Below are 18,462 nucleotides of genomic sequence, written 5' to 3'. Positions count from 1 at the left end.
TGTTTACTATATTTTTCACAATATTAATGTTTAGTGTGCATGGCATCGTTGTTACAAATGGCACTTGATTATCATGAATGTTTTAGTGTGCATGGCATCGTTGTTACAAATGGCACTTGATTTTCATTAATGTTTTAGTGTGCATGGCATCGTTGTTACAAATGGCACTTGATTATCATTAATGTTTTAGTGTGCATGGCATCATTGTTACAAAATGACACTTGATTATCATTAAAGTTTGCCACAAAACGTGCAATGGATAGAGAATTGATGGCTAGATAAAACAAAGACAAAAACGTGTAATTTTCAATAATTTTATTAATGTAAAGATTAAGCCTGCTAAATGATATAAACTTCCTTTAGCAAATTTGCAAAAAAATAGAAAGATCTTTTGACAAATTTTTGTACACTATTGATAAATATTTAAAAAAACTAAATTGTGTGACTGAAATTTTGATTGAGGATATAACTGATATTTACTTGGGATGTGTAACTGAAATTAATGAAAGGTCTAACAATTCTGAATTTTGAAACAATGCAATAAATCAGTTTCTACTCTGCTTGTTTCTATAGCATCTGTATAAGCTAATGATATTCTGGGCTATTAATAAAATAGTACAGTCTCATTCATAAAGATGTCAGTAAATGTCACTAGACAAAATCAGAAACAAAACATATGAGATCTGCTATACAAGAATGGGCCTAAATCATATATGCATGTACCTAAATGGGTCAAAAATAATCATCAGCTAAAAAGAAGAAAAGAAAAAGAAACATTTTCAAACTTGTTTAAATCAATGTATTAAATGATGTATCATAAAAGAAACCATTCTTGAGGTCATTCAGTAAATCTGAAGAAAAAGTTGCCTAAAAGAGAAGAATTGTCTATGGTTTGAAAAGTTATATTTTAGTAATAAAATTCTTCAAATTTATACCAATAAAATAATTTCATCAACTAAACAGAATCAATCCAACCCCACAGATAAAACTCCAGATCGCTATAAAGAACACTTTCTACAATACTGTTCTCAAAATGTTATAGATACAGCTTCATAATGATAATAGAATTCTGTTGGATATCAAAAACAACTAAATATTTATACAAATATAGGAGGTATTTATCTTTAGTAATCTGTAACAAACAGACTCGATTACATAAGTTACCAAAGTAACATCCATATTTGTATCTTAAAAGGCACACAATAAATTAAATAACATTAAATGAAGGTGAAACCTTGTTAGAAATGACCACACTGTGGAAAATAATAAAATGATAATACAAAACTTTATTTGGTATTAAATAATAACTGCATGAAGTAGGAAATGCATATTTTGGGGGGAACTTTATGTTGATAATTTTAATGGTTTTTGCATCATTAAAATTTTGCAAAATAACAATAACTAACCTGAATCTTGTCACAGTTTCAATGAACAGTTTATGATTAAATTTTTATTTGTCTTTGAATTCAAGTGTGTTTGGCTGAAAATGTGTGGAGTAAATCTACTGAATGGGTCAAACCAAATATGTCCAATGCATGTAACATACAGCATGCATGCCCTGAATAAAGCTTGAAACATACATCAAAATGAAAACATATACCTAAACTGCAGTAATGTTAATTTACATATTCATACATTACATTTACAATAAAACACAATGAAGGCCATTGAAGTTTTAAAGAATCAACTGAATATTTGCATGTACTTGATGTAATATACAATGAACATTTACAATATAACAATATATAAATAAAACTATCACAAATGAAATTTTATTTTTATTTTAAATCAGAAAGAGGAAATGAAAATCATTGTAGGAAGTCATACCTTAAAATTAAGTTACATTTTTCAGGCACATACATTCTCTTTCTCTGTAATATGAAAACAGATGGCCACAAAAAGACCTTGCTGGAGGGACAAAGATTTAACTATATACATGAACAAATATCACAGATCTACAAATATCATAAATCTATCACAAATAAAAATTCCAAATGAGACAACAATGAAAATAATGGTGAGTGAATGATAACATACAAATAAGAGAGATTCAAATATTAAAGCATACAGTATACCTCTGATAAGATAAATATAGTGATAATGACACATGATTCTAAGAATTAAGAACAATTTTACTGAAATATTCCTAGACAGGTAATAGGGAAATTCTGATTAAAACATTGGAAAAGAATTCAAGATGAACTACATGCCATGGGTTTACAGCAACTGATTAAAAGAAAACCTAAAACAAACCCAAAATCAGTTTCAATGTTGATGAGGCAGTATCCTATTCCTTATAAAATTGTCAACAGCTTTCTTAAATATTTGAGACGTGAGGATTGAGTCAATGATATTAAAAACTGTATTTATACACAAGAAGAAACATATGATTTATTAAGTTATTTACTGTTTGTCTCCATGAGTCTCAAGCATCCAATACCCCACTGTGATATCTGTGGTATGAACACTTTTCCAGTACCAGCAAAAAGAATGGGGAAAAAGAAGAAAATCCTGGAATATTGTGAAGCATTATTTTAACATGAGGTAAGGAATGAAGGTGCTGGTATGATTTCTAACCATTTTTGAGACATGAGAATGCCTGGTCTGAAAGTTTTGCCTATTTGCATTAGATGTTTGTTTCCTGTGCTTTTTCTACTTGAAAGGCTGCCCTTGCCAACCATACTTGTGGATACATAGTCAATATGTAAAAGGGAAGCGTTAGTTAAATTCATTGTAATTTAAGTAAGACTACATGAAGCATTTGCAATCTGCCTATGCTGCAAAGCCATTGTAATTTAAGCTAGACTATATAGAGCATTTGCAATCTGCCTATGCTGCAAAGCCATTGTAATTTAAGTTAGACTATATAGAGCATTTGCAATCTGCCTATGCTGCAAAGCCACTGTAATATAAGTTAGACTATATAGAGCATTTGCAATCTGCCTATGCTGCAAAACCATTGTAATTTAAGTTAGACTATAGGGAGCATTTGCAATCTGCCTATGTTGCAATGCTGAAGCAAAATGAATCAACCTAATTTTTTCATATGTATTACAAAACTCCATCAAGAGATTCATGAAAAGCTGTAGAACTAAATTGCTGAATCAGAGGAATAAATATCTTTAATAAAAAAAATGACCGAAAAACAAACTACAAAGTATCCAAACAGCATACATTTTACTTTATTCAGCTGGTATGGTAACTATTATGTTCACTTAAATTTGTGTGTACCCATCGCATGATTAACATAAATTCATTGTCACATTTATTATACCAGTTATAACACACAATAACACTTGGAATTTTCTAAATTTATTACACTCCTGTACACCTGGAACTCAAAGGATGAGATAAAATAGAATAAGACAGATTCTGACAAATATGACTGATAAGACCATTGTGGTTGGTGGTATAGTCATGGCTGTAACAAAGTTTGGCCCATAAATGTGCAAACTTTAAATGTGCAAAAATTATGCAGCTTAAAGCAAAGTGTACTCAGATCATCCAGAAACAAAACAGGCAATTTTGCAAAGAGGCTGAAGTATTTATTTATTGTTTACCACAGTAAAATTTCTCACTGGTGAGCAGTTTACACAGGTTACGGCTATACCAAAAAACACTTGCTGTGACAGTCCTGAATGTTATAAAAACTACGAGGAACAAAACAGCTCCTGATCCTCCAGGTGGAAAGAAATTTGGATTTCCTGAATGGTAAAAAACTCCAAGGAACACAAGAGCATATGATCCTGCAGCTGGAAATTAATCACACAATGTGGCTATATTCCACTTCAACTTGCATTCTCGTTTGTGGTCAATGAATTTGCGAACAGTGCAGTCGTAAGGTATTAAAAGACCTTGCTACCTGGCCGTAACCATGTATCATCTTGCAGAGTCTGGCCTGAAGGCGGTCTAAAAGTAAGAATAATAAAGCATTTCAATGAAAACGCTTCAATTTTCCCTCTATTGTTTATTTCAACTGTCAACTGATTACTACTTGCAATTACAGACACTGCATATGGAGAGATTCTATTACTTTTGGTTCCACAGTTTCAATTTATTTTTCTTTCCCTCTGAATATTAAATAGAGACATAAGATATGCAAATGAAGGTCATACTAAGTCTGACTAATGTTTGAATTTTGTGCCAATAGAAAAAAATGACATAGGTATTGCACTAAGTGTAGTGACGATTCTAAAGAGATGCTGCCAGGATTTTATCGAATAGGAGGGAGCTCCCCCCTTAACACAAAAATAAAGTTAGGATTGCTTTTTTGAAAGGGAGGAGGAAAAGGCCATAGTTCAATATTTACCATATTTTCCAGACTATAAGTCACTACTTTTTGACCAGAAAATCCGGGATTCATCTTATACTTCAATTCGACTTATATATGGATTATGTTATTCAAATCGCTTTATTGTATGTTATGTAATTTTAGATATGTTAAAAAAATCTCCAATAGTATGAAAAATGGTACTGTGGAATGAACGGAAATACCAGTGTTTATTCATGTGAGTCTCTCAACCAGTGACACCTTTATACTTGCCAACAGAAATGTCAGCAGTTTAAATTAACAACTAGCATGAGCAAAAATCAAAACCAAATGCTGCCTAACTACAGGAAGTGTCCATGCATTTACTTATAAAGGATAATCTCATCTGTTGGGAAAGGAGAGGTCAATGTACTTGCAGAGAAAATTACACAGCATGCTAAATGTTCATTCTCTGAATTTAACCTAATTGGAGTCCACATGGATAAAAATATTGTGAATATTGGAACTTTGAAACTAAAGGAGTATGGTATGTATTTTAATAGTTTACATATACTATTTAATTTAATATGTATTTTAATAGTTTACATATACTATTTAATTTAATACTGTTTCCTCTCTCTCTGACAAAAGCTTCAACTAAATAAGGGCAGTAATGCACAACATAGTTTGAAGATGGGCTGGGATATCTCTCTCATACTCCCGTATCATGGCAAATTTTATTTTGATCTTGAGTTGCAGAGGGAAAAATGAAATAGAATACATATGCCTCCCTCCCTCTCTCTTCAGAACAAAATTGTGGAACAAGCATTTTAGCATCAGTGATATAATTCCCTGTCGCTAGTAATCTGAAATAGCATACAGTAATACCGTTAATATTCATGAAATCGGTCATTTCTATATTTCATTCCACATAAGATAACAAATTTTATCATATCTGAAACTCAGTATATGTTTAGGTCAGCATCATTAAATGTAGCTAAGAGTGCATAATTCATTTAAAATACTTCATATGAAATAATTTAGGTACTTTTAGCTACATTTAATGAGGCTGACCAGAAATTCTACTGAGTTACAGATATGACAAAATTTTCAACACTGTGTGGAACAAAGTGAAAAAGAAAAAGCCAAGCTATTGATGTGGTCTCATCTTATACTCAGCATCAACTTCTATATGGATGGATGTAGATTTTGAAAAATCTGCAAATTTGACTTATGCTCTGCTTCAACTAATAGGCCTGTTCCTTATGGTAGTTATGTACATTTTTCCACTGCTCGTATATATGGTCTTTTAGATAATTCTGCTCCAAAATAAGACTTTTAACTAACATAAGCTCTGCCATTGTTTCGCTTTCCTGAATCAGTGTTTTACTGACTACTATGCTAGATTTACTATCTGTTCCATCATGCTGGAACAGGGTTTTAAGTATATTAATATCATAGTCTGTTAGTTCAGAGGTATTTTGATCAAATAAATATCTTTACTTTCTAATTTCACTTTTAGATTCTTATTTATGAAATTTTTCTTAATCCATTTTGGGCTAAATGGGTTTGTAGTACAAGATCCCACAGGGCGAAATTGCCTTTGAAATTGTCTACATGCCATCTGTTTCTCTCCATACAGCATCTACATCAGACTCATATTTAACACCATTTTCAGGATCAAAATCACTTACTGGTAACTCTATCAACACTTTCCCAGCTCCAAAAGCCTGATATACTTCATAAATTTAAAAATAAATTGCCTTCATCACTATGATCAGACAGTATCTGCCAAACAAAGTGATCCTCTAAAAATGATCCAATCTGGGAATCAGCTATTTTGGGTCTTCTAGGTAGCTATATTATAAATGTGCATTTGTAAAATTTCCTTAATGTAAAGTACAAATTATGATGTAATGCTTGTGCCAGGGCCCAATGTGTCAACCAGATTCAGTTCAACATCCATTTGTGTCAAGCCAAAGAACCCAGATGTATAAACAGTTACAAACAAAAACAAGTCATGACATGTGCTACAATACCTCTACTGGCGTGGGTTATGTTACAACAAGCACTTAAATGGGTGAATGGCTGAATAAAAATTGTATACTGCACAGAGAACATTTTCAAATGCATTACTTTAAACTAATCTGCAGAAGTTCTCATGCATCACTGGTCACCAAGTGTGTGAATTCATAAAAACTGTGCATGATTCATGCAATCATGGCAGCATCTCTGATACTATAATTGTTCTTTTCAACTGTCTTTTTTTGCGTTCTGCATGTTGCTTGCAAGAGATAAGGAAGCAGAGCTCATAAGGTTAAAATGCAAACCTACCATCATCAATAAACAAAGCCCATACCAGATAGTTACCAGTCTGAATGATGCCTTGCATACTTTAAATCACACTTATCATCATCAAACAATAAATTCCAAACCAGCTAGTTACCAGTTAGAATGTTGCCTTGCATATCCTGGATCCTACCAACCATCAAACAATAAATTCCAAACCAGCTAGTTACCAGTCAAAATGCTGCCTTGCATACCCTGAATCCTACCAATCATCTAACAATAAATTCCATACCAGCTAGTTACCAGTCAAAATGCTGCCTTGCATACCCTGAATCCTACCAATCATCTAACAATAAATTCCATACCAGCTAGTTACCAGTCAAAATGCTGCCTTGCATACCCTGAATCCTACCATTATCAATCAACAAAGTCTGTACCAGTTAATTACCAGTCATAATGTTACCTTGCATACCATGAATCCTACCAATCAGCTAACAATAAATGACATACCAGCTAGTTACCACATATAATGTTGCCTTGCATACCCTGAATCCTACCTATTTTTATGATTAGACAAATAAGGTTCATATCAGGTAGTTACCATGCCTTGCAAACCTTGAATCCCACCTATCATTATCAAATAATTAAATCCACACCAGCTAGCTACCAGTGAGAATGTTAGTTCATATACATTTTGTTTTAATCTGACCTATCATCATTAGATAATGAAGTCAATACAAATTAATTACCAGTCAGAATGTTGCCTCACAGAACTTGAATTCTACCTACCATCATTAGATGATATAATCCATATAAAAAAATACATGGTCATTTGCTCTAAATTGTCACTCAGATTCATCCCTCAAACAATCCAAATATATTTAGTTGGGCAACCCCCAACCCAAAAGTGACCTGAAAGTCTCCAACCACTACAACTTGAATGGGCATTCAGTCAAGTCCCTTGAGATGTTACCGACTGATTCAAGGGATGGACCAACATAGAATGCACCTTTAAGAACTGATACTGGACACTACAATTGAAAACTCGAGGGGTTTGACCTAAATGGAAAAATCTAAACATCCCATTGCAGTCTTATTAAAATTACAGCCAGTCATCAGTATTTTACCTGATGCAAATTGCTTGCTAATATTAACCCGATTAATAACATTTTATTATGTTAGTGTCTTTATTATTATTATTATTATAATCTTAGAGGCTTATGATATTTATAAAAATGCTATATGCACCAGTTTGATCATCAGGCATTTTGTATAAAATATGACTGTAAAGCATCTGAGGTACTAATTTAAAAGTTTGACTGGTTCCCTGACCAATTCTACTGAACTTAATATGAAATCCATATCTGGATCAATCATGGACAAACCAGTTTCCAGATTTGACTGCAATGATCATACTGTTGTAAAGTTAGCTATTAATCTTAAAGTCTGTAATTTAAGGGTCATTTCATTAAGACTTATGGTTAAATCATAATGATTGGTAGACTGTGTCATGCTAATCACTGAGTACACTATAGTGAGATAGTAGTAAAATAAAAATAATGGAAATCTTTCCAATAAGACTTCCTCTGTTACCTGTTATATCTCTGTTTTGCCATGAACCTGTCCAGTATATCATCAGGATCCTGCAAAGACACATCATCACCTGCAAAAGAAAAACAAGTATTAAACGCTACTGAAAATTCTGCAAACAATTTGCAGATGTTTATGGGTACTCTTTTGTATCGAATAACTATGGCAAACATAAATCCTTCACTTACCTCTGTGCTGATCTGCTAAAACATTAATGCAGGTACATAGTGAATATATATGTCAAGCCTACATATGAGCTTTCAGTAAATTGGTGTTGTATGCAGCAAAATGCATTCATATATCAAACAAAATGACTCTGTGGCCAGCTTTACCTGAGAAACTGACCACATAAAAAACCCATTAACACTGAGGTTAATCTAGGGTGTGGACAGTCATAAAGACGGATATATGTGGATGGATGTTTGGATGGAAGTAGAGATGTATAGACATGAACATGGATGCCAGCTTGCTTCCTATGTTGATCTTCCTCCAATGCAGGCTTAACAATTACTGTAAAATCTGGATAAAAGCTAACACATGAAGAAAAGAACACAACATATATACAAATAATAACATGCAGGCCATCCAGTATTTGTATAGAAAAAAATACTAAATATATATGTATGTATTAAAGAAAACTAAATCTACCATGTATCAAGAGTCCCATGTGGCCCTGATATTGCTCACTAGGATTACATAAATTAACAACTGACCATTTCAATATGCAGGCTTATGCAGTATTGTAAGAACACAACCTATTATTTAAAAAGCCAAAATTAAGTGTAAGTTTCTGTTAAGCCTTCTCCAATTTATTTGAAAAATGCTTTTCAGTAACAAATCAGAAAAATCTCAATCTGAATTCAGTGATGGCCACAAACTTTCTAATTCCAAAACAAAAGAGAGGATTATTTAAAATTAGTTTTCCATACTCTGGAGCCAATATTGAACAATATCCCAAAAAGAAATCAAAGAATCTTTTAGCATAGCAGCTTTTCACCACAGGCATATTAGGTGGATGAGATCTGAGTCTTAATTAGTACCACAAGCCTTATTCATCTCCTCAAGCTACTTTCCTGTATTTCATTTGTATGTCCTATACACGAGTTTAACTTTGCATAGTGAACACTGATAGCAATTTCATCTGTTAGAGTGTTTACAATTTCCACGTGAATAGTGAACACTGATAGTAATTTCATCTGTTGGAGTATTTACAAGTCCCATGTGAATTGTGAACACTGATTGTAACTTCATCTGTTAGAGTGTTTACAATTTCCATGTGAATAGTGAACACTGGTAATTAATTTCATCTGTTGGAGTGTTTACAATTTCCATGTGATTAGTGAACACTGACAGTAATAGAGTATTTACAATTTAGATACTAACATCATCTGTTAGAGTGTTTACAATTTCCATGAGAATAGTGAACACTGATAATAATTTCATCTGTTAGAGTTTACAATTTCCGTGTGAATAGTGAACACAGATAGTAATTTAATCTGTTAGTGTTTATAATTTCCATGTGAATAGTGAACGCTGATAGTAATTTCATCTTTTAAAGTGTTTACTATTAGTAATTTCATCTGTCAGAGTGTTTACAATTAGTAATTTCATCTGTTAGAGTGTTTACAATTTCCATGAATAGTTAACTAGTGTGGGTCTGTAATTTGTATGTACATGACTGGGGGTATTAATGTATGCATATATACTAGAATGTGAGTTGGGGGTGACTGATTGCACTCTGTATATATCTTAAAGGCCTAAAGTAGATTACTGGTATTTTCTGAGCTATCCTTGTTAAATAAAGCCTTTATTTGAATTCTTCTTCTTCTTCTTCTTCTTCTTCTTATTATTATTATGTAAACTATCTCCTAGACTTTATATTATATTGCCTACTTTAAAAGTATCTGATAAAAATTATTTTCATAGATAAAGGCAAAATTAACATGTATAGTCAAGGCTCATAACTGAAATCTTCCAAGAGCTTTACAAGTTAAGTTTACAAATGAAGCTTGACTTTGTGGTCAAAAGAGTTACATGGCTTTCACACAAACTGAAATTATAATGCATGATTTTTTTCCTACTCTTTATGGCCATGGATTTCTATAATTCTTGGCAATTAAATATACAAGTGTTTCAGGAGAAAAAAATAAGATAAAGATTCAAAATACACATTTCAAATAATTTGCGAGACATGGAAATTAGTATATATGCAATAAACAATGCTTATGAATATATATATATAAGAAACTTTTTCAGGCACTTTAACACAGCAATACTAGCAAATGTTAAACTCTATTTCACCAAACATATCACACTTGCTTCCATAAATTTAAAATTTCAATGTCATAAAGTTTTTAGAAATAAAATATACATTAGAAGAAAAGAATAAAATTATAGGTTACTGCATTTGTATGGGAAAATATGAACAATTTTTTGGGATGGAATACTGCACGACCTTGGGAGAGCAGTATATCCATCCGACAAAATGAGTTCATATTTTCCCATGCAAATGCAGTAGCCTTTTTATTATATGCTCATTTTCTTATTCTACCTAAGGCTTAATTATATAAACAAAATACACTACAAGAAACAGCGTAAATGAATGTATGCCGTATTCCAAACTAAATACACAAGTGCAGATTCATCATTACACAACATTATTAATGTGCACAGATAAATTTGAACTTGTTGTGCGCTAGACATAAGTTTCAAAAGAAAATGGCGTTTTTGTTTATCTGAAATTGAAATTTGGAGTCATATATGATACTGTGTACAAATGCAGATTGCAACAAGTTTTCCATTTGATCTGGAATGAATAGAATTTTGTATTTTTGTCGAGTCTATGAAATTTCGTAATTATTGACTGGATTCATCTGTGCAAATTGTGCATGAAATACATCAGACTGAAGCAGCGAGGGAGAAGCGTGTTTACATCTGCAAGTGTGTATTTTTTGTCTCTGACTATTTGAAATCATAATGTGGGAAAAATATGAAGTGTTTTAAATGCAATTATAAAAAAAACGCTATTGAATTTAATGTTTATTTCATTTTGAGTGCAGTAAGGAGGATGTTAAATCAAGCTTGGGAACTCATGACATGGTTCATGTAATTCAGATTTGCAGAACTAAGAAAGTACATTTTGAGGAAATTCAGAATGTAAAACTGTAAGTATATTTTTTGCCATTCTTATTACCAGCTAAAGGAGACAGTTTATGCCTTTATAACTAACATGTTATTTGTAGGTACCCAGCAATTTTATGAAATCTGGCGTCTATCGCCAAAATCCGAAACATTGTATCAAAAAAGTTAACGCGGAATGTAGCAAAGCAGCTGGTATGTGGCAGTCCAACATAAAGCGTCTGCTACACGACAGTACATGATTCATTTACAAAGTAGTTCCTAATACACTACTGGGCACATGTGTCTTGCAAATTAGTGCAATATGAAGGTGTGCAATATCATAAAATACTGAATGATTCTGACAATGTAAAGTTAACAGAGAAAAAAATGAGCATATAATAATTGCATGTACTTACATACAAATATCCATAATAAAGAAAATTCTTTAAATACAAAATTGCACATAATTTAGCCTGCAATTGTACATTGTCTCTAACATCAGTGCACCCGATCAAATGTCAGACATCATTATAGTAGTGTCTTAAAATTGTGTGCATGTTTGTGTGTGTGAGAGATTTGGATTTTGTAATGTAGCTTTAAAAATGTTTTAGTCATATCGCTACGATGTCTGCAGTGTGGCAGTTTATAGTGATGTCTAGCACTGGGGCATCATGCTGCAGGCATTTAGCAGGATGTTCCACCCAGTCACATTATCCTGACACCAGGCCAACCAGTCCTAACACTAACCTCTTAATGCTGAGCGCCAAGCGAGGCAGCTGTTAGTACCATTTTTATAAGTCTTTGGTATGATTTAGCCAGGGATTGAACCCACAACCTCCTGCATTTGAGATGGACACTAATCACCAGGCCACTGGAGCGGTTTCTTAAAATTGTAATGATTCATCAATTTTACAAAGTAATCTTACAGCCATATCTTTTATTCACTTAAGAGTCTTTCTTGTTATATTTCTATTTTATACTTTTTATTTATTTATAAATTAAGAATTATTAATTTTAATCCCTAAATAAGTATTATTTTGCTAATTTTTATAAACTGTTTTACTGAAATGTGCACATTTTTGTATTCTACATTTTTTATATCTGGTTTAGCACCCAGACCCATGCTTTTAAATAATTACTATGGTTTCTTACCTTGTTTTCCTTTAGAGAGAGAAGCACATTAAAAGAGAAAACAAATGGATTACACAGAATATAAATTCAGAACCATTTCTAATTATGATGATTTCATTAATATGTGCAGACCAGGTTCATAATAAAACTCATTTGGCATTTTGATGAGATAAGCCTATTTACTAAGTTCAATAAAAATCTTCTCATTTAATAAAGTGTAAACAAACTCTACTATTCAGATTCAGGATCATCTCATCAATATGCATTGATCCTGCTTATACTTGTACCTAAGATCATCTCATCAATATGTATTAATCCTGCTCATACTTGTACCTAAGATCATCTCATCAATATGCAATGATCCTGCTCATTTTTATACCTAAGATCATTTCAACAATATGCATTGATCCTGATTATACTTGTACCTAAGATCATCTCATCAATATGTATTGATCCCGCTCATTTTTATACCTAAGATCATATCATCAATATGCATTGATCCTGCTTTTACTTGTACCTAAGATCATCTCATCAATATGTATTGATCCTGCTCATACTTGTACCTAAGATCATCTCATCAATATGCATTGATTCTGCTTATACTTGTACCTAAGATCATCTCATCAATATGTATTGATCTGGCTCATACTTGTACCTAAGATCATCTCATCAATATGCAATGATCCTGCTCATTGTTTTACCTAAGATCATATCATCAATATGCATTGATCCTGCTTTTACTTGTACCTAAGATCATCTCATCAATATGCAATGATCCTGTTCATTTTTGTACCTAAGATCATTTCATCAATATGCATTGATCCTGCTTATACTTGTACCTATCTAAGATCATCTCATCAGTATGTACTGATCCTGCTCATACTTGTATCTAAGATCATCTCATCAATATGCACTGATCCTGCTCATTGTTGTACCTATCATTTCATCAATATGCATTGATCCTGCTTATACTTGTACCTATCTAAGATCATCTAATCAATATGCATTGATCCTGCTTATACTTGTACCTATCTAAGATCATCTAATCAATATGTATTGATCCTGCTCATACTTGTACCTAAGATCATCTCATCAATATGCACTGATCCTGCTCATTGTTGTACCTATCATTTCATCAATATGCATTGATCCTGCTTATACTTGTACCAATTTAAGATCATCTCATCAATCAGCATTGAGCAAAAAAACTAATAATTATTTTTTACCATCTAAAAGCAAACAGACAAATAGGTAGTTGTGTGTCATAACACAATTAGCTATCAATAAGTGCATACAGAAAATAAGAACATAACATTTCCAGTAATTTTTAACTTTAGCAATTTTGAAAGACAATATGCCAGGATGCTGCCAAAGTTTGCCAAATTCTGCTTAGCAAATTTTATAAAAGTTGTGCAAAATTTTATTCTATTTTTAGGAAAGTTTGCCATTTTAGATGATGTATTTTAGCATCATTAACATATTAAGTCTGAAAGTTGTTGTTGTTCTTGGGTTTAATGCCATTTTTCAGCACAAGATAGGCTATACATAGCAGCCAGTATAACTGGTGGAGGAAAGAACCCTGGAAAACCCTGGGAATAATCACTGACCCACGAGAAGCTACTGGCAAGCCTTCTCACATACCAACATTAGCCGAGCCTGAGACTCGAACCCACACAGACGTAGATGAGATGGCAGTGATCCGAAACAGTGAGCACTTCAGACCACTTGGCCACTCAGGGCCCCTAAGTCTGAAAGGCCTTCAAGCTCAGATACTTGCAGTCAAATTTCATAATATTGAAGACAGATAAAAACAATTTGTACAGATCTGAAAGCCCTGTCATATTTGGTGAAATTCTATTGAGAACTTTATGAGAAGTTGTGTACAATTTATTTTTAGTAAAGGCAGACATATATCAACATCATCTGCAAAAACTTAAATGCCCATTATGTCAGGATGTTTTTAATAAAATTTGGCTAAATTCTGTTTAGCTGTTGATGAAAAGTTGTTTAAAAGTTTCTATTTTTAGCAATGGCTGCCACAACTAATGGTGGAGCAGCACAATGAACAAATTTGAAATACTTTCAGGCAAGAATGCTTTATGTCAAATTTGATCAATTTGTTAAAAGTTGAGAAGACTATGTTTAGAGGTATATCTACTTTTAGTAATGGCAGTGATATTGTCGATGGATCAGCATTAAGTGAACAAATCTGATATGTCCTGATGCTAAAATATTTTCTGTAAACTTGTGTGCAAATTGGAAAAGTTAGGATTTTTTTTGACAAGTTATAAATTACAATTGTGAATGGGCAATTTACAAATGTATGTATAGGGTTTGATGGCACATCAGTACAGTCCTGTCTTGATAGTGTCTAGTATGGTTAGGCATCCCCAAGGCATACAAAATGGAGGCAAGAAAGGGCAAAATACTTAAAATACAAAGTCAAATATTTGATATAAACTTAACTTTTTAAAAATGTCTAACAAATTGATGTTTGAAATCTAACTGAACATTAACAACATACCGCATAAATATTAATCAAATCCTAACTGCAAGTAATTTTAAGTCTTACAAAATTTCAAAATAACACAATCAAAAGTGAGTATTTGCTCCAACAGTCACTATCTTTAAATATGTTTATTGTTGGGTCAATGGGGAGTGTATGCCTGACACTTGGGTCAATGGGGAGTGTATGCCTGACACTTGGGTCAATGGGGAGTGTATGCCTGACACTTGGGTCAATGTAGAGTGTATGCCTGACACTTGGGTCAATGGGGAGTTTATACTTCACACTTGGGTCAATGGTGAGTGTATACCTGACATCTGGGTCAATGGTGACTGTATACCTAACAATGGAGCCAATGGAGTCAGTGGGAAGTGTATACCTGACACTTGAGACAATGGAAGTATATACCAAACACAAATCAGTGGGGAGTGTATACCTGAAACAAATCAATGGGGAGTGTATACCTGACACATAAGGCAATAGCAAGAGCATACTTGACACAAGTCAATGGGGAGTGTATACCTGACACATAAGTCAATAGCAAGAGTATACTTGACACAAGTCGATGGGGAGTGTATACCTGACACAAAAGTCAAAAGCAAGAGTATACTTCACACAAGTCAACGGGGAGTGTATACCTGACAAATAAGTCAATAGCAAGAGTATACTTGACACAAGTCAATGGGAGTGTATACCTGACACAAAAGTCAAAAGCAAGAGTATACTTCACACAAGTCAACGGGGAGTGTATACCTGACAAATAAGTCAATAGCAAGAGTATACTTGACACAAGTCAATGGGGAGTGTATACCTGACACAAAAGTCAAAAGCAAGAGTATACTTCACACAAGTCAACGGGGAGTGTATACCTGACAAATAGGTCAATAGCAAGTGTATACCTGACACAAGTCAACGGGGAGTGTATACCTGACAAATAAGTCAAAAGCAAGAGTATACTTCACACAATTCAATGGGGAGTGTATACCTGACAAATAGGTCAATAGCAAGTGTATACCTGACACAAGTCAATGGGGAGTGTATACCTGACAGATAAGTCAACAGCAAGTGTATACTTGACATTTGAGTAAAGTTTCCAGTGCATAATCAACAAATGTTGCAAAGGTTACACAGATGACTTCAAGGAGTACATAATGTATGATGCTGAGAGAAAAAGATAACTTACCTCCAATATTCTGCAATCTACGAAGACGGTCCTCATTTTTGTACTGGATCCTGTCCACATCCAGACTGGCCTGTGAACCCATCTGATTGGGATAACTGCCAGGCTGTCAAAATAAGACACTCTGTTTAGTTGAATCAACTATCTAATTACACTCTACCATAACTTGCGAACAATATGGAACAAAAACACAGACCATAGTAAGTGCAATGGTGCAAATCACTGAGGGACCACTGAAAAATTAAGGGGTTTCCATCCCCTTGTACATTGACATTAAGAAGAAAGGGGGAGGGGAGGTCCTTTTTAACGGTTTTAATACTCACTTTATAATTGTGAGGAATAACTGTCAATAAAATGTATACTTTTCTGTATAAATTACTTTTATTTTCAAGATAACCAACCACCGAAAGTTCTTTAATAACATTGCTCCATGATGTTTCAACACACTCACATATGCACCTGTGAAAACATTGTATTATGTCACTGCTTTCACATGTGAATGTGGATATATTTTAGTGTTATTGTTGATTCAAAACAAAACAAAAATTTTTATGGCATTTAGTTATGAAACAGCATCCTACAATGTTGAAGTTCAATTTTAAAAAACAATAGTTTTTTTTTAGTACAATACTGATGCTGTGATTTCATTGCAAGTAATAGTGAAATTTCTTTTCATCCTTGAGTAAACCTCTGAGAGCCAATTTGGGAACTTGTATGCTCATTGCAAACTTTGAAAGTCACTTATTTGTAATGAACCCTATCTGTGAAACAAAGCATTTCATGCACCAGGTACTTATTTTGATTGCTTCCCTTGCTATCCTTGATCATAATTGTGAATTAGTAGGATTAACCACTGATTAGTATTAGATACTTTATGTTACTTTTATAATAATAATATAATAATATTTATAACACTGTACAATGGTCAACTGAAATGAGTTGATCTGACACACTACCATGACCACTAGCTCCTATGTGGGTATAATCTGCATGCCATTTAACTTTTTCTAAAATTCCATCCCTGTTGTCTGATCTGATACAAAAGACATAATTAACATAATAATAAAAGCAGTCTATTTTAAACTGATTGTAACAATACGAAAACACTTCTGTAAATTGGGGGGCAAAACACAGTTGGAACTTAATTAAATTCTCACAATTGCTCATGGACATAGCTGTGAGTTGACCGACACATTTTGCATTCTAATACAAGACAGCATACTGCATTTGCGATGGTTACAATGAAACTGAATTAAAAGTTAGAACAAAAGCACTAATTTCACTTGAAAAAACTTGTTTAACTGGTATTTTTTTCTTAAAGTGCTGCCACCAGTACTGTCAAAAATTGTTATTTAGAGTGTACTCAGAATTTTGTTTTGTAAGAAAAATTTAACAAAATATATGACTTTTTACTGAAAAATGTGAATTTATTGTTGAACAAGCTGCTGTTTTCTATGATAAACTGAACAATATATCAAAGTTTCATTTACCAGTTTTGATCAAAATTTTCTTTAATTAATATATCTGAGGGGAAAAAATGGGATTCAAACCTGACCCTGCAGTATAAGTAGATTTATAAGTTATGCAGGTATGAATTATAAAGAGAAAGGTGTAATGATCCAACTATCCATTTATATACTATAAGATATTTAAACAGCATTGTCCATGACCCTGGCCTTTTAACTCCAAAAATGCAATATGTTTCTTCTTGCTCATGGAGCAAACCTTTTATGAAATTTGTTGAAAAAAGATTCATGTAGAAGACAAATTATCATGTGGAAACTAATCATCATGTAGAAACCAATTTTATTACACTGGGTAACTGTAACCTTGACCTTGGAGCTGTCAATTCCAACATCTAAGGCTTACTTCCTGTTTCACCGTTACGGATCACTGCCATCTCACCTCTGTCTGCGTGAGTTCGAGTCTCAGCCTTGGCTAACGTTGGTACGTGAGAAAGCCTGCCAGTAGCTTATCATGGGTCAGTGGTTCTTCCTGGGGTTTTCCAGGGTTCTCCCTCCACCAATTATACTGGCCGCCATGTATAGCCTATCCTGTGCTGAAAAATGGCGTTAAACCCTACAACAACAACAACAACAACTTACTTTCTGTTTGGTACAAGTGTATGGTTTGATAAAAGTTATTTTACAGAGACTACATCCCTTACATGTAAAACAGTGATCTTGGCCTGTTTACAGTCTGATTTTGCAATTAGCAGGTTTATCCTTGGCTCTAAGTGAATGTCATTCATAAAGTTTGGTTAAGGTATATGGTCTAGAATTAAAGTCACTGTGAAGAAATAATTGTTCTCTTGTAACTGATACTGACCTTTGCCCTTTCAAATCCAAAATCTATCTTTCTTTCTTGCCTCTGGTGCAAGCCATTTGTCAAGTTTGT

At 33.2% G+C, this 18,462-nt stretch overlaps 1 protein-coding gene across 1 annotated transcript in view; it reads right to left on the bottom strand.

Annotated features, from left to right (window-relative positions):
• Positions 1-300: 300 nt before the first annotated feature.
• The window catches only part of LOC149807626 (uncharacterized), a 247,293-nt gene continuing 229,131 nt past the window's right edge, over positions 301-18,462 (bottom strand). The window contains exons 47-49 of the mRNA XM_089968946.1: positions 16,069-16,171; positions 8,132-8,201; positions 301-3,909 (exon numbers count right to left, since the gene is read on the bottom strand). Coding sequence (XP_089825072.1) covers positions 3,846-3,909; positions 8,132-8,201; positions 16,069-16,171 — 237 coding nt within the window. The 3' untranslated portion in view covers positions 301-3,845. The remainder of the gene's footprint in view (positions 3,910-8,131; positions 8,202-16,068; positions 16,172-18,462) is intronic.

Source organism: Sinohyriopsis cumingii, chromosome 1 (assembly GCF_028554795.1).
Source record: "Sinohyriopsis cumingii isolate HCF-2022 chromosome 1, ASM2855479v2, whole genome shotgun sequence".
Lineage (NCBI taxonomy): Eukaryota > Metazoa > Mollusca > Bivalvia > Unionida > Unionidae > Sinohyriopsis > Sinohyriopsis cumingii.
This window is presented reverse-complemented; position numbering and strand designations above follow the sequence as displayed.